Genomic DNA, 24,427 nt, shown 5'->3' on the forward strand with positions numbered 1-24,427 from the left:
ATTTAATTTTATTTTGTATAGGCAATAAAAATATACACTGACATGTCCGATCCATGTCGCATCTATAGCAAATTTTTGACGTATCTTAAAAGTTCGAATCACGCCGTAACATATTCGTTTCTGATGTAGCTGCAGTTTTTTTTTTTTTCATAATCCCCTGTGCACCTCGCGCCTAAACGAGTGATAAATCCGCCGCTACATCTGGCCAGGCGCTCGGTTCAATTTTATTACCATTCTCTCCCGGCGACTTATTTGATTCACCGTCAAAGCCTTCGAGACGATCTTGGTTACATTATCTTCTTTACACTCCCGCCTTTTCTTACCTTATCTTATCATCGCTATCCTTTGCTGATCAGTCTACTCCTCGTTGCAACTGAGACGCAGATGCTAAGCGGATCTGTTGAGTGCGGCACGCTTTTAGTTCCGCGTGGTAGATTTACTTACTTTTAAAATGTATATTCTATGCGTTTTATTCTGTGGTACTATTTGACTGCAGCTGTAATCGCTCAGGTGCAATAGGGTGTATTACTGCAATGTTCTGCCGCCAGAGTGCAGCACTAGTGCCTATCGTAAACCATAGACATCCATAGAGTAACTTATACATACTGTGCCTTAAACTGTTTTCAAAGATAATAAAATATGACATTGATGAATCATGACGGTTTGTTTAGAAAGGGCCTACCGGGAATCGCGAAAATCGAAATTTAGTTATCTGCCTCTTAACCTCGAATATGCAAGAGTGATAGAGACGTTAGATAACGTAAGTTTCGTGTTATATTCCCTATTGGTTCAGAAGTTCAAAAGTTAACAATCCATTTTCGCTTCATATCTTCAATCCTAGTATATTTTGAAACTTCCAAAGGGTTTTTAAAGCAATATTAATACAAGGTGTAACAAAAATAGTGAGAATCCGTTTAAGGACATATTCCGTATCGGGTTCTGAAGCTACCTGTTACCTGAAGCTGTTAAATTTATAATTTTGACTTTTTCTTAACCTGAATTGTTACCACTTTTGAATCCTAACCCTTTACGGGTGTCGAGCGGATCATGCAAAGTCATTCCTCCTACGGGTAGTGACTAGGTATAATATAGTATTTATTGTCGATTTGGGAATGGGTACATTTCGGGTTTCTTTTAAACTACTGTGAACCTTCTGTCTTAGCGATTATGGTCTCAAAATACAGTTGCAAATACTATTTTTTATCAAGTAGAAACGTCTGCGAGCGCACCTGCATTTTTAATAATAAAGTAAAAGTTGATAAATTCGCCACCACCGGCAATTAGACTCGATTCGGAACACCTGTCCGATCGCTGCCACCAAGTACCAACTGAGCTACAGAGGCTTAAGTCTGGACGCATAGGTATTTCGCAGACTAATCTTAGACTAGTAGTTATTGCGGTTTTTAAATCAAACACTTAAATAGGAGCTTACGTATTACACGAAATACATGTTTCATTAAGTTTCTGCGATGGTAGTATGAGTAAGTACGTCTGTTTTAATTCAGCAGCCAACCTTCTTCTTCCTCGCGTTATCCCGGCATTTTGCCACGGCTCATGAGAGCCTGGGGTCCGCTTGACAAATTATCCCATGATTTGACGTAGGCACTAGTTTTTACGAAAGCGTCTGACCTTCCAACCCAGAGGGGAAACTAGGCCTTATTGGGATTAGTCCGGTTTCCTCACGATGTTTTCCTTCACCGAAAAGCGACTGGCAAATATGAAATAATATTTCGTACATAAGTTCCGAAAAACTCATTGGTACGAGCCGGGGTTTGAACCAGCGACCTCCGGATTGAAAGTCGCACGCTCTTACCGCTAGGCCACCAGCGCTCAAATTCAGCAGCCAACCATTGTTCTCGAATTGTGATATTTTACATAATTCTTTACAAAGTCATCCCAATTTTACGATACGGTGCGGAGAGCTTATCGATGTAGAATTTGTTTTGTTGGACAATAAAACGGTTTTACAACTCTTACAAAATATAACGCTGGCGCGAACGAGGAAATGTATTCAGTTACTTTTGGTAGCTATATTTTTCTTATATTATAATCAAGTTTATGTCATATACCTACTCGTATTTAATTTTTTTATATCGGTTTTTTTTTACCTCGCTTCCTTAATACCCCAACTTCTTACCTTACAGGATGTTTTTTAACCTTTATTCTGCAAGGCGAATGTGTACATCATACTAAATTCACACCTTTAAATACCTAAATCTTTACATAAGTATCTATATATAATCTTACACCGTAATCGTGTAACTATGTTTAGCTGTCTCATTGAAAACATCGACATAATTTTTATTCGTATAAATAAAAATTATGTCGGTGAAGGTTTCAATCTATCAGTAAATACTTGAAAATAATTTACTTACAACTTTTTCAGTTATATTAACACTGGTATTATGTACAATTTGGGATCCGCGTCGCACGAAATCGGCGTTTGCTAAGCAAAACATGTTACGTGGAGTCGACTTGGTGAGTTAAGAACGCGCGATACTTTTTATTATGTAAGTACTAGTTGCCATGTAAGATGTAGACCTCGCGAATTTTAATTGGCCATTTTGCAAAAAGTCCAAAGAATAAAAAAATAAATGTGACCTGAAAAAAGACTGAAACGGAAATGAAGCTGCAACAGGAACAAGCTCGACAGGTCTACAAGATAAAGTATTCACATTACGACAGATAGAGTCAGACCAAGAAAAGTCTGCAGCGATTTCGATAGCATACGCAGTGCAAGTATTATTTAATACTTACGTCATAATTTCATAGAAGTTTGACGTTTAAAATAACACTTGCACTGTGTGTGCTATCAAAATCGTTATAGACTTTTTTTGGTCTATCTGTAACTAAATTGAGTATGGAAAAATGTGAAATGAAAATACAATAAAACAATACTGGATCTCATGCCTCTTCAGGTCAAGCGGCCCGATTCGAACTATAAGATACGTAAAATATTACGTCTAGATACGATATGGATTAGATATGTCAGTGTCAAAAGTGAAGTTTTTCTTTGAAGAAACGTCACATATCTAATCTATATCGTATCTAGACGTTATATTTGACGGTTGACGTCTTCGGCCTTGGGAACAGTCTTTCTCGCCCGGACAACCAAGGCCTTACAGCGCAGCCACGACATTGAGCGACTTGCGACGACGGCAGCGACAACCATAGGTGAGAACAAAAGGCCCGATCGTTGTCTCGCTCCAACCTATAGTTATCTATGCCACCGTCGCAAGTCGCTCAATGTCGTGGCCGAACCGTTACGCTGCGTAGTCATATTTCATAGAAAATTTGCCGTCTTCCCACTGAATGTGACGCTGAATGCTGGCTATTACATTTTAAGAACCATAAATGAATATTAATCGGTTAAATTAAAACCAAAACCATTTCATTACGCTTTTGAGAACCAGCGACGCTTAATCCTCGCCGCCACAATGCCAACGATGCAACGATCACTTTATTAGCTGCATTGTGCTAAACTACCACGCTCTCATTATCGCTATAGTGATGAAAAGGGACCTTATGGTTGATGGCGTTTACGCTACGGAGCTACGTATTTGTATGGGAGGGACTTTTATAATGGCGTAAGCGCCATCGACCACAAGGTCTGTTTAATAGATAATGTCACAAATTGCTACAGCGTTCAATTTTCAAAGCCGCTTTGACTGTGATTTTATCGGTGACGGTATACCAAGAACCTAGAGTCATCCTTTTCTCGTGAAACATAGAATAGTAAGTACACGCTCACGACGCACAGAATTATCACTGTCTAACAAAACCGATGTGTGACAGCGGAAGGTCTGGCACGTTGTCCCTGCCTAATGTATGGTGCTTATGCCGCGTTCTGTTTCTCTTTCACTAGACTGTACCTTTGTACACCGCTCCGATGTGTGAGCGGAACATCTAATCGCTATATACGCGCATAGCGCTTCACGCTCATACATCCAAGCGACGTGCGAATACACATCAGCGTCAGCTATTCTAAGCACCAAGGCACCACTTGCACCATCCCACTAACCCGGGGTTAACCATTATTCCTTTATTTTCCTTAAATAACGTGTTTACTTTCTTACTTAACCAGTTATACCGTTAACACCTTGTAAATTGTACTAGTAACTATGGTAAATCCAGGTTTAACCGGTTAACCTGGGGTTAGTGAATGGTGCATGTATCCCTTTGAGATGTCGCGAGCGCGCTCGAATAATTGATTGAAATACCACGTTCGATTACACCTGATGACCGTTTAAGAAGTGTAACACTCTTAAGGTAGATGTCGCTAAGGTACCCTTGACCCATAATATGGTGGAAAGATTTGCTGGCTATGGGTGAGGCCTTGGTAGCTCAGATGACAGAGCGCTGGAGTATCGATCCAGAGGCCGTGAGTTCAAGTCTCGCCCAAGACCGTAATTTTTCCACTTTTAAATTTATTCTAAGCTTAAACCTGATGATTTCAAAAATATTGTGTTCACAGAAGATTTTAAAAGACAGAATAGGTAAAAATACAGTGGTATCATCGTTTGCTTTTCGGCTACCACTTTGCAAACTAGCAGCAGCTGCTTCAACTACCACTAGACACGAAATTATATCGATACTGGATATCTCCGCACTGAGCGAGGTACGTACATTTATTTTTGACATAGTGCTTAGGTATGATTCGGTCAAATTGTGTTTTTTGAAAAACAAATTATAGCCTATCCGATGCATATCCAGCGGGAAAGAGGGGAGGCCTTTGTTCAGCCATGGGACACTCCTATAGGTTAATAAAAAAAATAGCCAGCTTGAAATGAATGAGCGTATGGTGCTTTACGAACACTTATTGTCCTAAATGTCCCATCCCCTCCCCCCGACGCAACCCCCCCTTTTAGCATGAAATACGAGTGTCGAGTATGTTCCGGTTGACAGTTATTTTTTTTATACCTACAAGTGTAAATGAAAGAAATAATCCCTATTAAATTCTTAACAAAAAAAGCTATATTCATTTTTAGGGTTCCGTACCAAGAGTAAAGACGGGACCCTATTTATTACTATAAACATTTTCAAGACACGTTATCTTTCTTTTTAGCTAATTCTAGGTATCCCTTTATCATTATAGAATTGCTTTCAAATATACTGTATGGCCGGTTTCAACCGGTAAAAAATTTCGTGCTCTGTTTGTTATTCCATAAAATAAACTTTATACGGTACCCTCGCATGGTTTAAGGTGAATTCGAGTATTTCCGAATCGGGTTATTCTTCATACCGGCTGTACACACTCGTCGAGAGACCCCGAGAGAGGCCGAGAACGTGTGTATACAGTATACTGCTACCTTCTTGTCTCGCTTGTCTCATCGCGCCGTTTTCCGATTGGGTCAGGGCGGTGCCGAGACTCTCGGTGTCAGGACTGTCAGGTTCTCGACGAGTGTATAGCTGGCATGGAACTCACCTACAATTCCTTCATGTCAGTTGTTAGACAATTTCGGGACTACCGGACATTCTGAAGTGATTCAGAATAGAAAATAGTTTTCAAATTATAATTATATATTTTCAGACAAAAACCTGTTACTCGAGCTTGTTTCCCTCTATGTCACGCGTATTGGAGACAGATTTAACCATGCTGAATAAGATTTACTTAAACTACACAGATGAGATAGACGATAATTTTATTCGGGGCTCCCAGTCTTATGGCATAACGGTGTCTAAGATAGGTTACAATTACCGTAAAGACGCTGTTGCTTACGTTAATCGAGAAGTAAGTTTTTGCAGCTTTTAATTAATTATATGTAACAATAGACCTTGCGATATACATGACACCGTAAGATTGTGAACCCGTTAGTTTACAATATAACGTAGGTTAGGTTAGATTGTAATCTCCCTACCGTCAGTTTATAATTTAACTAGCGAGATTATAAACTGACGAGTGTTTACAATTTACGGTGACATACATATACAGATGTAAGGTAAACTAGTGCTCGACATGCTAATGCCCATATGCCCAATAGATGACACCTTGCTGTCACCTCTATTGACAATGACTTAAGTTTCAAGATGACATGTACTGGGACTGGGACCGACCGCGTCGATCACCAGTACGTTTACATTAGTGCATAATTTTTTCCATCGTATATTCTCGGAGACGTTCGTATTTGTCATGCTACTTCAGTCAACCACAGTACTTTTTGTACAGAGACTGACTGAAATAGCAAGACACGTTAGTACGTTTCCGTGAAAATACGAAGGAAAATAATTATGCACTACATTTGTAATCATGTACCTTTGTCATCTTGCTATATTATCCACTTTTCTTAATGGGTCTACATAAATTATGTAGATATTTTTATTTAGACGTATTTATGTAAAAATGTGATGAGTAAGATATAATATCCCCATAGCCAAAAGTAACTTTATTTTATAAAATCATTAAAAATACTTAAGAACTAAGAAATAAATTACCTTATAAAAAGTATAATAATCTAATATATGTAGGTCTTAAATAAATATCAGCAATTTGAATTATGAAAACGCACTTGAGCATTTAAGAGTTATTTTGAAAGTAACAATAAATGTAAACATTATTATTTGTATTTTTTGCAGTTCAGTTCCGAAACATACATGCGTATACAAGATATCCTTGACTTAAATGATATCGACGAAAACTCTTCTATATTGATTGTTAATGGATTTCATTATAAGGTAGGTAAACCTCATTTACATCAAGAATATGAATGCAATATTCGATACATTGCTAACTACAGATTACAATGAGTTCAGTCAATCGACGAAATACCGCAATGTAACGTAAATCGCATGCAAGTTCTTAATTCGTCTAAATAAGGCTTAAGAGCCACCCCACACTAGCGTCTTTTGAGCGTCGGCATCTAGTCAACTCTATGGCTGCTGCTCGACGCAGCGTTGACGCAACTGTGCAGCAACGCCATTTTCCATAGCGCTGACTAGACGCCGACGCTTAAAAGTCGCTAGTGTGGGGTGGCTCTAAATGAAGACGGATCAAGAACTTGCATGCGATTTTCGTTACATTGCGGTATTTTTTCGATTGACTGAATTCTAGTGTGGGGTGGTGCTAAGTGATAATTTCAATTGATAGGTACCTGCCTATTGTAATACCTATACTTTGGTCTAAAATAACGTTCAGATCCTGCATTCCACTTGTTCGATTTGAAAAGAAACGCTTATGATGATGATGACTGACCATAAACACCAACTCAAAAGATAAGGACACGTGGACAGACGATAGTTAATCGATATAAATCTCAATTACTTATATCGGGTGGAACAGAACAAAGGACTTTTACGCAAACGGGGAATTGTTTAGGCTACGTACTTTATTTTTCACTTATTAATCACGTTAATATTTCTAACCGTTTTAGAGATACAGTTTGTTAAACATGAGTGCAAAAATCTTTATGTTTCAACCCTAGCAAGTAGATCCTATTGTATGACATGACATGTGTCAATTTAAAATGTAAAGGAAAAAAAATACTTTGGTACCCTAAATAAAAAAATCATGCTTACCAAAAAAAAAATTGCTGAACACCAAAAAAATAAGGCCTAAAAATACAAAAGTACCACAGTTTTAATTACGACTGCACTTCAAATACCTAATATCATGAATGATCACCAAAAATCATTAATGATCACCAAATCTTGAAGACCAAATTAATGCGATATTTTCACCTAAATAAACCACTATGATTACCAAAAAATATATACACATTACCAAATAAAGTAAACTGATGCCAAAATTACTAGCCCCTCCCGCTCAACCCCCTGTACCCCGCACCACATACCTACCTAACCTAACCTACTTTTCTAGTAGCATTTCGTTATGCTACTAGAAAAGTAAGTTAAACTGCTGTCACTTAGGGTTAGGTTAGGTTAGCACTGCGACCCTTACAGAAACGAAATGGTACTAGAAAAGTAGGTTAGTTTAGGTTTGAACTACGACCTTTACAGAAACGAAATGCTACTATAAAAGTGGGTAAGGTTAGGTTAGAACGGCGATCCTCAAAGAACCGAAATGCTACTAGAAAAGTGGGTTAGGTTAGGTTTCAGCTGCGACTAGTACAGAAACGAAATGCTACTAGAAAAGTGGGTTAGGTTAGGTTTCAACTGCGACCTATACAGAAACGAAATGCTACTAGAAAAGTGGGTTAGGTTTGCTATCCTATTAAAGCAAATGACTCCAAAATAATCATTGTTCCTAAAACGAAATGCTACTAGAAAAGTGGGTTAGGTTAGGTTTGAACTGCGGCCCTTACAGAACCAAACTGCTATCAGAAAAGTGGGTTAGGTTAGGTTTGAACTGTGACCCTTACAGAAACCAAATGCTACTAGAAAAATGGGTTAGGTTAGGTTTGAACTGCGACCCTTACAGACAAGAAATGCTACTAGAAAAGTGGGTTAGGTTAGGTTAGAACTGCGACCCTTACAGAAAAGAACTGCTACTAGAAAAGTGGGTTAGGTTAGGTTTGAACTGCGACTCTTACAGAAACGAAATGCTACTATAAAAGTGGGCTAGGTTAGGTTAGAACGGCGATCCTCACAGAACCGAAATGCGACTAGAAAAGTGGGTTAGGTTAGGTTTCAGCTGCGACCCATACAGAAACGAAATGCTACTAGAAAAGTGGGTTAGGTTAGGTTTCAACTACGACCTATACAGAAACGAAATACTATTAGAAAAGTGGGTTAGGTTTGCTATCCTATTAAAGCAAATGACTCCAAAATAATCATTCTTCCTGAAACTAAATGCTACTAGAAAAGTGGGTTAGGTTAGGTTTGAACTGCGACCCTTACAGAAAAGAAATGCTACTAGATAAGTGGGTTAGGTTAGGTTTGAACTGCGACCCTTACAGAAAAGAAATGCTACTAGATAAGTGGGTTAGGTTAGGTTTGAACTGCGACCCATACAGAAACAAAATGCTACTAGAAAAGTGGGTTAGGTTAGGTTTGAACTGCGACCCAAATGGAAACAAAATGCTACTAGAAAGTGGGTTAGGTTAGGTTTGAACTGCGACGCTTGCAGAAAAGAAATGCTACTAGAAAAGTGGGTTAGGTTAGGTTTGAACTGCGACCCTTACAGAAAAGAAATGCTACTAGATAAGTGGGTTAGGTTAGGTTTGAACTGCGACCCTTACAGAAAAGAAATGCTACTAGAAAAAGGTGACGAAGCGGATTAATTAATTTAATAGGATAACGATAAATTAAATATTTGCACATTTTTAATTAAAATGTTGGTTTTCATTTACTATTTTTGGGTTTACAATTGAGTAGCTTATTTTCAAACTCGGGTAAATCCATGTGTCAGATTATGCGATTTTGGTATTGAGAAAAGGTAATAGGGTAGATATTTGCTGAGAGGGTCAAATGGAGTTACCCGAGTTTGAAGTTAAGCGACACAATTATTATTTTGGAGTCAGTTGCTTTAATAGGGTAGCAAGATTAAAAAAATTGGTTATAATTTTACATTAAAATGGAGTTCTAATTTTGGTGGTCATTTACTATTTTTGGGTTTACAATGATTATTTTGGTGTCATTTTCTTTAATAGGATAGCAAGATGTAAAAATTTGGTTATCATTTCACATTAAAATGGGGTTTGAAATTTGGTAATCATTTACTATTTTTGGGTTAATAATGATAAGTTTGGTGTCATTTCCTTTAAAAGGATACTAAAATGTAATCAAATTGGTAATCATTTCACATTAAAATGGTGTTATAATTTTGTTGATCATTTATTATTTTAGGGTGCTAAAATAGATTTTTTTGGTATTAAATTTTACTAAATCTGGTGATCAGTTAAATAGCAGCCAAATGTAAATATCTTTGTAGGGTTGTCACTGATATAAAAATATTTCATTTTAGTGATTTTATTTTACTTGTTATAGGTAAACCAGAACTTTGGGAGTACTGTCAAGAGGGCGCTCGTTTTGAATTTTATATAGCAACAATTTGTATAGTGGGGACAATGGAAATTGGCAGATGATTTTTGTTTTATTCCGACAACTTTAATAAGTGCGAAGTTTGATGTTTGGATATTTCTTCGGTTTTTACGCTATAAAATTCGTGAATTTTACGACGTATGACACATAAATCAAAATCATCCAAATCTATTTTCTTTTTTTGTTTTCTTTTTTTTAGGTTTGGTCGTTTAATTCCGCCCTTACGCCCTTCGCTAGCAATCCGTGATACCGATGCATGCGATACACCTAATACACAAATCAAATTATTACAAGACATCAACCAAATCGTGACGACCTGACTATAGTGACATTTGTCCATAAGTTTGAAACTTACCCGTCAATTCAGGTGGTAATTTTGTTATGTTTTCTAATGGAAGATATTTCTCTCCCGCACGTTTTTTTTTCAATAAATAACTATATACACCGTTTACAACTTTTTCTCTGTAAAATCTAAAACTTTCGGCATGATTATTGCAGTCTAATAATAATTCACACGAAACTAGACAAAGCAATGTTTACATTGTCAATATTGACAACTATCATAGAGGGTAGATGTTGTCTATTATTAAAGTTGTTGCCATTGCTAGAAATTAGTACCAACAAATTTCCGTATCATGGCGCACCCTCAATAGATCCTGGTTCACCTATACTTCAGCTTTATAATTTATAATAACTCGATTGTAGATCACTTAGATAACATTATCCTTTCAGCTCAGTCTCTAGAAATGTTCCACCCTATATTCTGAATAATACCGGAATAACTTTACATGTAATATTGATAATATTCTAAATTAATTACTATGAACACTAGTTATAAGTATAACTACTGTTATTATCCCTTCAAGTGGCGGTCAACCCGTTAATGACATATAAAACAACCCGTTAATGACACTTGACTACTTTTCGCGTATTCGCGGGCGCCACTTGAAGGGTTAACATATCTTAAATAAAAATACAAATTATTTATTCTTTGAATGTGCGTGATTATAAATGGTGGTAGGGTTAGTATTTAGCTACATCACAATCAGCCAGAGTTTGGCGTATAATACTCTGACTTTCAATATGCATGTCAAAAAACAAAGAGACATAACAATGGCCACTTTAATGCTGTAGAAAACCTTTATTAACTTCAGGCCACCTGGGAATCCCTCTTCGATCGTTCTTCAACGACAAGCAAGCAATTTAGTAGTGGATTAAAGAATTTGAAGATAGAAATGATGCAAAAAACGACACAAAGTTTGTTCTTGACCGATCCAAATGCTAAATTTAAGGTAATGTCATGTAGGCACTGGCTTGTTAAATTCGACTAAATTTCAATTACTATTCTGCCCCACTACTATGCATAACAGCCGTAACAGCTATGGTAAAAGTAAGTGAAATTAAATAAATAAATGTAAGAAATTTTGCCAATGACTGTTGATAGCCTAAAGGAGACCACAGATTACCAGTTCGCCGGACGATATCAGCCTGTCAGTTAATCTCAAAAGGTGACAGCTCCGAACAACTGGCAGGCTGATATCGTCCGGCGAACTGGTAATCTGTGAGCCCCTTTACAGTCTCTATATAGTGGGACAGTAATAAAGATCTTTACACCTGGATTTTAATTTAGGCTCGTACTTTCTATGACAATTAGATCACCTTCATTGCTAATTACATAGGTAACTTAAACTCGTAATCTTTCTTTCCATCAAAAGATATGAGGTAAATAGGTATTTTTATAGCCACATAGTATAGTCGTATGGTTTCAAAATGTCGGGATCCACTTGAGAGACTACCTGACGATGAATGGCATTGTTATTTTTTGTTAAACCAAACCGCTAATTACCTGTGCAAAATGCGCAACTGCTGTCGTCAAGCTCACCATACTTGTTAACCTATCGAATGAGATGATGCCTTTACTGATACTGGTTAGCGATATGTAATCATACTACATACCTATATGAGGCCTGGACGTTAGTGAGATGACGATTCACTCATTGCTGGTGTCCTACTTTATTACCTGCATATAAAATAAGTTTCACCTGATTATCCACCTGGTTTCTTGAACCTCATAGTCGCCTCCAAACCTCCCCTTATAGCGACCCCATTCCTCACACTAAGTTTACCATAAGTTCATATTAGCCATCAACAATTCCCTCGGATCACTGTTCACTCTGAATACTGATATACGTTAGTCACAATTTACATGAGGCACATCATTAATCTAATAACACCATAAGAAAGCCGTTGAATTGATCCCCAAAGCAAAATTCTCCCTCCGTATCTGTTCGCACATAACCTCCCTTTCTTACTATCGTTCGGCGTCTACCCTCTTGTCTTGTCCTAAAAAATCACAATAACCTAGAAGCGGTTATTTAACTTAAACATGACTGCGAGCGCCATCTACTCCATGACGCTGGCAACTATTAGCCGGTTCGCATGTTCGCGACACTCCCGCCCCGCAGGAAAAAGCTACTCTTTTAATTGAAATTAGATGTCCATAGGCAAACATGTAAATAAATTAACAATTAGATGATAAGAACACTAATGTGAATAATAATGTATTTGAGCTGTTCATCCTCTGAATGCCTCTCTCGGCTTTGGCGCTGTGAATCGGCATGACCTGAGATTTCGTACCATTTCTGATGATGTCGTAGAAATGTGCTGTGGCACACCGTTTCTGAGACTGATCTGATTGTTCATCTGTATTTGTGCTGAGCTGATAAAGAACAGGATCCTGAGACTGGTCTGAGCATTCATCAATGTTTGTGCTGAGCTGATTAATAATTTGATCCTGAGATTGGTCTGAGCATTCATCAAGGTTTGTGCTGAGTTGATTAATAATATGATCTTGGGACTGATCTGAGCATTCATTGATATCTGTGCTAAACTAACTGATCTCTGATTTGAGAATGAAAGCAGTATCCTGAGATTGGTGCGAGCGACTGAGCGTTTATCGGTGTCTGAGCTGAGCTGAGTAGGATCACGGCTGCGATTTGTCATCTCTGGTCTGTTACTTATCTCTCTATCTAACCTATATCTATGTCCTATGTCTATGTGTATTTCCCACAATCTCGCGAGTTCGGTTCCAAATTGCTCCGAGCAGTCCTTAGTTACAACGTGGCAACACCGATTTGATATCGAACATCGGTGTTGTTAGACAGTGAGAACTCAATTCTCGCTATATTTTATCTATGACTACCATCTGTGATGTTCTGATGTTTTATGCTGCTTTGCTCTTATGATATCGTTAATAACTTGTTTCACTACTTCAAGGGTCAGAACTTCTACTACAGCAGACGTATACATGATGACCAGCATAATTTGCGTAATTAAACAACTGTAACTTTATTAAACACCGCGGCGACCGCGCGATCGAACCATAGTTATTACACAGACAAAAGCGACCGTCTTATCCGAACGTGACGTGTATATGTAACCTAAGTTCCCACTTCTCTTCACTTATTACTACTGGCAGTAATCTACTATGTGAAGTATTTTAATATACTTGCTTATTCATTAAACCTACTGCTGACATATCCATCTCTTCGTGTATCTACTTCATGTCCGGCAGCCCTCCCCAGCCAAGGAAGAATTACGCTATTCTCATTTAATCACAAATCAACATGTAAAAGAAAGAACGTATCTACAACTCAAGAGAACCACATTATTTTTTATTTTCTTAAGCTAAGCTAAGGATATTTAACAGACTTGTCAAATCAGGCACTTATTTCGAGTCAAGTCGCCTTTTCTTGTAGTTCATTCTGATTTATTAAATAGATATTGTGCCAAAAATTACTGCAGTTTTTATTTTTCTAATCATTTTCTGATGCTGGTGTGAAATAATCTAGTTTAAAAAGATTGGGACAGTCGTGTCAGCCTCTCTATTAGGTATGAAAGCCATCAATGCATTTAACCTGAGCTACACTCAAATAATATAAACTGAGCACTTTATTTTCATCTTGGTTAGTTACAAAACCTGTCAACAACTATTTTTTACTGCGTTACATTTACGTTACCGTGGACCTAAATATACCTAACCTAACCTATATATATATATCATGCTAAGGATCGTAGAAACATCATAGCAAACTGTACCTACCGAGGTACCGATTCATTACGACTTTACATGACTATTCTTTAATTAATGTAACCGATCAGATCTTCAAGTGTAATAATCGCCCGCTTCCCGTACTACGGTATTTTCACTGCTGTGTCTATCAAATTGACCCACTAAGTTCCCTTTATTCACGAATTTTCACTTCACAGCTTTGATAACCATGAGAGACATTGAAGGGTACTCACTCAGTACTCTCAGTAGCAAATACTCAATGTGTGGCAATTAATAGAGAATACAGTGGGCACGGCGTCTGTATACTCTTTAAAGGCTTTCGCAAAGACTTTTGATTTCCTTAACTGGAGTAAAATGTCAGGGTTATGAGCGAAATGGGGATAACACGCCGAGTTATCTTTTTAAAGTTGACCAAGGAGTGCAACTGTTTACTAACATCGGTGAATACATAATGAGTATTGGAAGGCTGTTAGGGTGGTGTCTGAGTTGGTATGAGACTGCGTCCATAAAAGCCGATTCCCACCGGCTTGCCTGTTTTTGGACGTTTGAGCAGAGTTGTAAAGGAAATATGTAAGCCAATTAGCCCCGGCTTGCCTATGGATATGTTTGACGCGCCGCCACTGGTTGATAGCCAACTTATCAATAACCTCAGTTTTGCAAATGACATGACTATAATTAGATTAAGTGTCTGTGGAAAATAACTTGCGGTTCTGTTTCTAAAATTGAGCATGTCAGATATGAGTCCATAACTCCATACTCAGGATTCAGACCAGATTCATACCCCAGGATCAAAAGAAATAAGACGAAGTTGATGCATGTCAATCTGGTAAAATGAAGAGTACCAATACATTGCACGATCTAGAGGCAAGTTGTTGGTTTACTTGGGATCTTAAATAAGCGACGATGGCGTTTTCGACCAAAGGGTGGTCAGAAGAGATCAGATAGCCAAAGCTGCGGTGAAACGACTTTCCAGGGTATGCATATGGGAGAACATACAACCAGTATCACACTAATGCGGACGCCTTGTTTTCTCGATCTTTCTGTACATGTCCAAACCTAGACCATTAAAACTGAAACCCATCATAGGACAGATGCATTTGAGAGGTGGTGCTGGCGAAGAATGCTTGAACGCAGTAGGTGAAATTGCATCAAGTCTCGACGAACTCAACATCAAACCGAGGTTATCCACTATTTGTACTCACCGCGCACGTACTTTCTTCTGCTATCGAGGCAGAAGAGGATCCTATAGTCTGGAGAAGCTCATAATCACTGGCCACATGGCAAGGAAGCGTAGGGATAGGCATGGACGTATGGCCACACGGTGGGCGAACAGAAAAAATATTAAAGACAAAGCCACATTACAGGCTAGCATATCTAGTTACTGCAGATGGTGAGCACTGGTGAAGAACCACACAGGACAGGTGTCTAACTGTCCACTGTGACCCAAGAGACACGATAGGGACACGAATAAAACTGATAACTCTGTCTTGTGACTATTGCTCCTGTAGTACTTAGTCGTACATAAAACAAATACCATGTCCTTAACACTACGATATTTCACAGCAATATTAAAATTAATGAAGAAAGATACATATAGAACTTCATTATATGACATCTGATTCTAATTGTGATTCTGTTCTTGTGTAGCTCCAGCCTCCAGCCTGCATTTTATATCTCAATATTCTGATTAAATCTGATAATCAAGTTAACAGTTGAGGCCACGATCATATACCAATAATTATTTGGCTCATGATTGATCTCTTCCTTTTACTATAACATAAAAAGTTTAATACTTAATTGAAGTTACCTATCACCCTTTCCTTCCTTCTTCACAGGTTTAAATCAACACATTTTATGTTAGAAATAATGTTCACTCGCATCACAATGTCTGTTGTGATAGACGACAGACAACTCTACGTGCCAAAGGTATGCTTTTACCGAGTTTTCAATAACAGGCATTATAACTACATAATATTACAAACACCTAATGTTGGTACACACTGTATTATCCATACTATTTTATTAACATCTGAGAAAAATCTGTGTTGACAGACGAGATAAAATAATTAGCCGATACGCTGTTGAGACTGGAATAAATATAATATGATATAAAAGGCTAATTTCTAGCCTAGTGTTAAAAATAAAAAAATATTAATTATTATTAATGTTTCGTCTAGACCATCTAGTATTATTACAGTTTACCACACAACATCTATCGTGGCCCATTTTTATTGTAAATATGATTTTTAAAGCAAAAAGAAACGTGAACAAAATAACTGAAAAGTATGTGAATTGACAGAAACACTGCTTGCTAACTTGTCATATTGTCATTTAGCCACATCAAGCGCTGAGTTTGTTTCGGCTCCCCCCACCACTTGCCTTGCACGCAGCGAATACCTACTATTCCTTTTCGTTACCTAGACATAGGTAATATACTCTGTAACAAATGCTCATGTGTCTTTGTCATTATGCCATTATTTAATTTCAGAACTACTTGCACAGAGTGGTATAATGACTACTATCATAGTTAAAAATACGTTATCACATTTATTTAAATAACCGAATACTTGAGAATTTCTCTTATTCAGAAACCTATCCACCATGGTCTTACTACCGTCTCTATAATTATTATGAATATGTAGGTTCGTATTCTTTAGTATTTAGTATCTCGATTGGGTAGGCGATATCAATTAATATGTGTTGCTTGATTCCAATTCATTTAACAAAATAAAATTAGTTATGCATGGCTAATGGCTATTCTTTAAATTATCTACCACTCCCTTATCCATTTCTGTTCGAGTAAAAGTAAAGTATGTACTATGTACTTAGAAGTATCTAAATCAGTTAGCAGATAATATAGAAACCACTAGCCCATTCAATCAGTATGACTTTCACTGGGAGTCTTTTCAATAATAACTTATTTTAGCATTTTTAACACTTTAGGTTTGGGTCATCGTATGTACACACATACACAATTCAGAAGTTTAGTTAATCTTTATCTAATCACTAATCTATGGACTTTCCACACTAAGAATCAATGGTTCAGTAATAATAGGAAGTCATTATACCTTAGGGTATTGCTTAAGTGCAAACATATTAGTGGTGGCTTATACTAAACAGTTTTGCCTTTGTCCTTTACATATCCAAGTTGATATTTACTGATTCTCTGATAACAATCTATATTGAAATGTTAATTGGGAATAAATTAAGATACTATGCTTTATTACATCAACAGACAAGTCTTTGGAACCTTAATGTAACGCTGATTAAACGCAATCCATAAAGTAAGTGAATATTGTTTAAATTAATTCGGCAGTTTTTTATTCGTTTACAAACATTTTACCCGTTTATTCTTTCAGAACAGAAATATCATGCATGCCAATTGAGTATGTTACTATTGTTAAATCTAGCGAGCCCCATTTTTGGCCGTTTGCTGGTACCATTAGAATGGCTGAGTGATTCTGATTGAGTTCCAATGATGTTCCTGGTCCTTTGAGTTTGAGTAGTATGTACCTACATTGTACTCGTACATATGACGTCAAGTTGTAATCTGATTTCAAGTGCCTCCTGCATTTTCATTCAGGCACATTACAACTAAATTGTACCGACTTCCAAGAAACCAATCCGTTACAATTCCTTACGATTGTAACAACAAACAACGATGAGGCAAGAAATTCCATATTAACATCTCTTATGATATGAGTGGTTCTAGTCCTTCAAACGTGGTGAGTGTTAAATTCGAGTTTTTAATTAAACTCAATGGTTCTGATTAAAGCCCAGTGAAAATATGGATCCGCAAAACATACCATTATAATAGCCTGGTTTGTTTGTCTGGAAGATATCAATCTTTTAGCGATAAGACCGCCCGTTGTGCACCATAGTATAAGTGATATGTGTTAAGTTCCTTTACATATTGGTGAGCAATAAAAAATATTGTGTTGTTGTAAAAATATTGATCATATAAGTATAAGGCTAATACGTTAAACATGATACATTCGTTTCATGAAAAGATACGCAGTATAAATTGTTGTCATTTCACCACACTTGCGCTCACGACTAGTTTAATCATGGCTGAGCTGATAATTTGTGATGAAGCGGGTATTCTGCAAGCAATGCATCTTCTAGAAAAGCATGCAATCCAGTAATAATTAACTTGGCGTGGAACTTCATAATCACAAAATATTGTTTACCACCAATTTAACGAAATACCGATGTAATAGAATATATACAAAATCGGAGGTCAGACCTAAACTGGTTTGTAAGCAACAACAGTTGGTAAGCCATAAGTAATATCAACTACCCGCATTAAAAATAAACTTTCAATTTGGTACTAAAACTATTCGGCCACACAGAACAATGAATGTGAGATTATGATTCTTATTATTTTAATATTAAGATCTTAACTCATGCAACGTTACAAACAAAATTGCAAAGGCATGGATGCCAAAAAATTCGCATATAATTATTTTAACAGATCTAATCATTTATGCGATTTCATTTATGTCTTACATTTAATTAAATTACGAAAAATGTCATAATCGTCACTTAAGAACCCAATTTAAAAACAAATATAATTAGTAATGTTAAATTGTTGATCAACTGCATAATTTGAATCTTCTAGCTCAGGTGATAAAGTCGCTGTTTGAAAGGATCCATTCTGGTTCACAAATCGACCAGCAAATTTTAATTCAAAATATATTTATATAGACCGTGATTACCTTTCCCTTAACCGTGAATCATCCAAGACTGTTATTTTTCAAAATCTCGTAAATTTTTATTAGTGCATGATTTTATCAAAGATTGGTCAGGTAACTAAAACTAAACAAGTAAAGCAACTTGTCAACTACATCATCAAACATAATAAATATCAAAATGAAACCATGTTCTTGTGAACATAATCATAACATCCACCCAAATATAGATTATATATAAACCTCCTGTTCAACTTAAACTTGTTAGGCATGAGCAGGTATGGTAACGGTACCAATCATATGATATTTAAGAGAACAATAAGATTATTCACAACTTTGAGAAAAAATCTAGTTACTTTTATCAAATATTGCCATTGGAGCTTCTTCACCTTTTCTTTGATACATGACATATATATATTTCAGTTCAGGATTATTGCTGATAAGTGTAAATTTCTACTGCTTAGGGCGTTAAAACTTGAGTTGAATGTCCGTTTCGTCACCCACGTTTTTAGACATGTTTAATGAAAAATGTACGTAATGATTGGTTTCAACGTAATGAAATCTGAGACTTAAGCAGTTCCATGGCTCTTGTTGAAGGTAGTCTTACCAAGTTAGTGTTTAAAAACTGATTATAAACACCTCTCTGATAGAATTTATAGTAAACATACCCATATTGTGCTATCTTTTCTGATGTGACAATCTTAGCCACTCTCTCATTCTTATAACATAGAAATGTTGGAATCCTGAGCGTTGCGAGGGTTTCAAGGCACGTGGGTTAAAAACAAACTTTGCTGCCCTGGAGACACAAACATTTGTATCACATCAACCAGTGACAAATACTGGCTGTAAAACGTTAAATATATAACATATGCTTTCAAATATTTTTATCATTCAAAACCATCACTTGAAATTCCATTCTACTGCTTAACATGAGGAATCAACTCCAAATTTGCACTCTATAGGACTGATTGATTAACACACTGCTTTCAAAGATTAAAGCGAGCTTTTTAGTATTATGTATTCCAAGTAGAATTTTTTGAAACAATTTTGTATTTATAGAATTTACCAAGGAAATTTTTGTATTTAGATAGGTACCTATTTTTTATAAACTATATATATATATACTGACATTTGCAATCTCTTGTATATCAAAGAGCAAGAATGTTCAATAAAATGTAGGCACTTAATTGCATATGTGCTCCGGTGAACCACTAACATATTCGCCTGCTTAACGCCTTTTTGCAAGAATAGGATTACATAAATGTGGGCTTCATTTCATGCCTGAAATAAAACATTAAATTGAACTGAACAAACCAAAAAATGTAACTCTTTAGTTGTACGTGCATATATAAATTGACTTTTCATATGTTACTTTTGATGATGATTACAGTGCATGTGCATAAAATCCCAGCATCTCCACCATGTCGTCAAGCTCACCATACTTGTTAACCTATCGAATGAGATGATGCCTTTACTGATACTGGTTAGCGATATGTAATCATACTACATACCTATATGAGGCCTGGACGTTAGTGAGATGACGATTCACTCATTGCTGGTGTCCTACTTTATTACCTGCATATAAAATAAGTTTCACCTGATTATCCACCTGGTTTCTTGAACCTCATAGTCGCCTCCAAACCTCCCCTTATAGCGACCCCATTCCTCACACTAAGTTTACCATAAGTTCATATTAGCCATCAACAATTCCCTCGGATCACTGTTCACTCTGAATACTGATATACGTTAGTCACAATTTACATGAGGCACATCATTAATCTAATAACACCATAAGAAAGCCGTTGAATTGATCCCCAAAGCAAAATTCTCCCTCCGTATCTGTTCGCACATAACCTCCCTTTCTTACTATCGTTCGGCGTCTACCCTCTTGTCTTGTCCTAAAAAATCACAATAACCTAGAAGCGGTTATTTAACTTAAACATGACTGCGAGCGCCATCTACTCCATGACGCTGGCAACTATTAGCCGGTTCGCATGTTCGCGACAACTGCGCAGCGACGCCATTTTCCATAGAAAATGGCGTCGCTGCGCAGTTGCGTCGCGAAGCAGCCATTTTACTAGACGCCGACGCTCGGGAGAAGTTAGTGTGGGGCTAGCCCTATAAATACTTATATCACCAAATAATTGTATTAATTTCAGGCTATTTCCTTACATCTATCTCAATATGATGTGGTCATGACGTTCGTGTTGCCATACCACAATTCGAGCATTATCGAGCTTCTAAACACCATGTCAGCAAATCCAGACTTTATTAATACATTGAACAAGAGAATGCAATGGAAAGTCGTTAACATTGCTCTTCCGAAATTCAAAGTGAAGACTTGCTTGGATTGGACGCCTTATTTGAAGCAGGTGACTTAGGGCCATTTGCACCATTCACTAACCTGGGGTTTACCGGTTAAACCTGGAGTTTCCATGGTTACCAGTACAATTTAACACTGGGTTAAGGGTTTAACCGGTTAACCCCAGGTAAGTGGGATGGTGCAAGTGGCACTTAGTAATCTTAGGGCTTAGGGCTACTTCCACCACTCACTAAACCGGGGTTAACCAGTTAAACCTTGAGTTACCATAGTTACCAGTACAATTTGACACTGGGTTAACGGCTTAACCCAGGGTTAGTGGGATGGTGTAAGTGGCGCTAAAGTATCGAAATCAACGGTAAAAAAATTGGGTAAGATGGAGTATTAGAACCATACGCAGTCAAACATAGCTATACCGTACCTACCTCACCTTCAATAACTAAATGTATAAATAACTTCCATATTGCATTGATCCCATCAATAAGCAGATGTGCAAAAAAAAAAAAATTTCATCACACTTGCTCATACAACGTGGTATTTTACGCAGGTTGCACTTCGCAGGTTGTTACTTGCACCATCCCACTAACCCGGAGTTAACCGGTTAAATCGTTCTTCTCTTCTTCTTCTTTATATTTAAGAGCGGTGCTCTTGTCGGTGGAGCAATCTCCAACTCGTCCAGTCCTCTGCCAACTCCTTAACCTTCTGGTATGACACGACCTAACCCTTTTCTTTTATTTGGTTGAAATAATTTATTCTCGGTCTTCCTCTTCCTCTCTTTCTTTCTATTTTTCCTTCTATGATGTTATTTCTAGGAACATGTCGTGTCTTAGCACGTGTGTTAAATCGTTACCCAGTGTCAAATTGTACTGGTAACCAGAGTAACTTCAGGTTTAACCTATATAGTGCAAGTGGCCTTTAAAACATGTGGTGAAATAAAATAAAAATCCTAGGGAGGTTGTGAAGGTGAAGAGGAAAAAGAATACCTTACTTAATGGTTTTTTTATTATGTTACTGTGTCATTATGTGTAAATTTAAAAGTTAAATTTGAATGAATGAATTGCTGATTAAATATTTTTTACAATTTTAAATCATGGCTGTATAAAATTTGTTATAATATTTGTCATTAATAAGATAAAAACTCGCTTATAAATTTTGAACTTAATACTCACATAAATATTAAGCTTAAATCTTATTATAAATAAGTTTTCGCAAAGCTCAGTTAAAACTTATAATAAATGGTTTTTAAGTATTGTATGGAGTGAGCAATCTAAGAGCTACCCCACACTAGCGTCTCCCGAGCGTCGGCGTGTAGTGTGTACTCGTAACTCTATCGGCTCGGCCACGACATCGAGCGATTTGCGACGGCGGGAGCGATAACCATAGGTTGGAGCGTGACACAGCGATCGGACCTTTCGCTCCAACCTATGGTTATCGCTCCCGCCGTCGCAAGTCGCTCGATGTCGTGGCCGAGCCTTAAGGCTGTTGCTCGACGCAGCGTTGGCGCAACTACTCAGCGACGTCATTTTCCATATCGCTGACTAAACGCCGACGCTCAAAAGACCCGTGTGGAGTGGCCCTTAGCCTAATTACTTCACTATGCTCTCGTTAACAATTTCGCCCATACCTCCCATTGCACAATGTACTTACAGATCGGTCTCAACCTGACAACTCATATGGAAAACACTGGCCTGAATGGTATCTTGAAAGATGAAGATAATGGACCCAACATGTATGTTAGTAAGGCGAAGCAAAAATTATTCGTAGAAATCGACGAGAGCCCCAGGCGTAATAAGCCAGGTAAGCATTTAAAGTATTTGAAGTATTTAAAGATATAACTGATTTGTCTGATTACGATGAGAGATAATCGATTTAACTGATTTGTCTGATTGAAATTTAAGCATATTAGGGCTACTTGAACCATCCCACTAACCCGGGGTTAACCCGTTAAACCCTTAACCTAGTGTCAAATTGTACTTGTGACCATGGTAACTCCAGGTTTAACCGGTTAACCCCGGGTTAGTGGGATGGTGCAAGTAGCGCTTGAAGGTGTATAATTTGTTAAGGTTTTGCGTAACCCGTGCGAAGCCGGGGCGGGTCGCTAGTTATTAATATTTTTAATTTTAAATGACCACGAATTATAAAACATATCGAGTGAAATTTATGTACCAAAACTGGTGTTTATTGTTCTCATAATAATATTGGTATGTGAGAATGATATAGACTAAAACCAAACTTTTATATACCTAGTAGAAAAATGTTCCTCGATGTAAAAAAAGATATTAGTCAGCAATATAATCGCCTCAAAAATAGTACGTCCTGTGATACAAAGCAATTTGAATGAATTCAAACACAATACATGTCTCTCCGTATATCGCTATATCTACAATTTTATTAAAGTCGATTTAGAATTCTCTAATCGCTGAAATTATAGCCCTTTTATAATTGTTAGAGTCGGACTACACTAGCTCTCCCATACTTTGTAATGACAAAGTGTAGGGTGTCACCATAAAAGCACAGAAAACTATATAGTAGGTATGTAAATTAACGCAAAACATTTACTCAGACCCGTGACTGTGTAGGTCACACTGAGCAACTTTTACTACGGCACCAACCCCGAAATAGCGATAAAAAATTTGGCTGTTTCATACATTTTGCTGGTCTAGCGTCGAAATTTCCTATGGGAGAAACAATTTATTTTCGCGATTTCGGGGTTGGTGCCATAGTAAAAGTTGCTCAGTATGACCTACACATTAACGGGTTTGAGTAAATGTTTTTCGTTAATTTACATACTGTATGAACAAGATTTATTTCGACGTAAACAATTTACATATACATACTGTATGTATAAAGTTTAGATGGGAGACGTGATTCACCACCATATTGTGATTTCAGTGGGCCTTGCCGAAACGCGATTCACCACCATGTTGTGATTTCAGTGGGCCTTGCCGAAACGCGATTCACCGCCATGTTGTGATTTCAGTGAGCCTTGCCGAAACGCGATTCACCACCATGTTGTGATTTCAGTGGGCCTTGCCGAAACGCCGCAAGTCAGACCTGAATTAGAACAGCCAGAAGCGCCTCCCGTGAACCTAGAAGACTTTACAGTTGACGGTCCGTTTTTCTTCTCTGTCACTATCACTGTCTATGAAACGAAGAGAAAACGAGTGAAAAACTTTCAATTGCTCAACGGAATCTACTATGGCCCGGAGTGACATAAATAAAGCCGTTATAACCAGAAATAATAAATCTGACATTCATTTTATTTCAAGTGCGAATCGGACTCGCGTTTCTAGGGTTCCGTACATAAGTCCGACTCACGCTTGACTGCACACTTCTAATAGGTTTTCCTGTCATCTATAGGTAAAGAACTATTTTGTGTATTTTTTTCAAAATTTTAGACCCAGTAGT

At 37.3% G+C, this 24,427-nt stretch overlaps 1 protein-coding gene and 1 long non-coding RNA gene across 2 annotated transcripts in view; one reads left to right on the top strand and one right to left on the bottom strand.

Annotated features, from left to right (window-relative positions):
• The window catches only part of LOC134806461 (uncharacterized), a 154,226-nt gene that overhangs the window by 25,156 nt on the left and 104,643 nt on the right, over window positions 1-24,427 (bottom strand). The gene's annotated exons all lie outside the window — the stretch shown is intronic.
• Window positions 1,857-24,251, top strand: LOC134806369 (serine protease inhibitor 3/4-like). Its single transcript, XM_063779591.1, has 9 exons — window positions 1,857-2,024; window positions 2,387-2,478; window positions 4,475-4,618; window positions 5,531-5,731; window positions 6,574-6,672; window positions 11,091-11,228; window positions 20,859-21,071; window positions 22,669-22,816; window positions 24,044-24,251. The coding sequence occupies exons 1-9, from the start codon at window positions 2,006-2,008 to the stop codon at window positions 24,229-24,231; spliced, it is 1,242 nt and encodes a 413-aa protein (XP_063635661.1). The 5' UTR covers window positions 1,857-2,005; the 3' UTR covers window positions 24,232-24,251.

The sequence above is a fragment of the Cydia splendana genome, chromosome 3 (assembly GCF_910591565.1).
Source record: "Cydia splendana chromosome 3, ilCydSple1.2, whole genome shotgun sequence".
Classification (NCBI taxonomy): Eukaryota; Metazoa; Arthropoda; class Insecta; order Lepidoptera; family Tortricidae; genus Cydia; species Cydia splendana.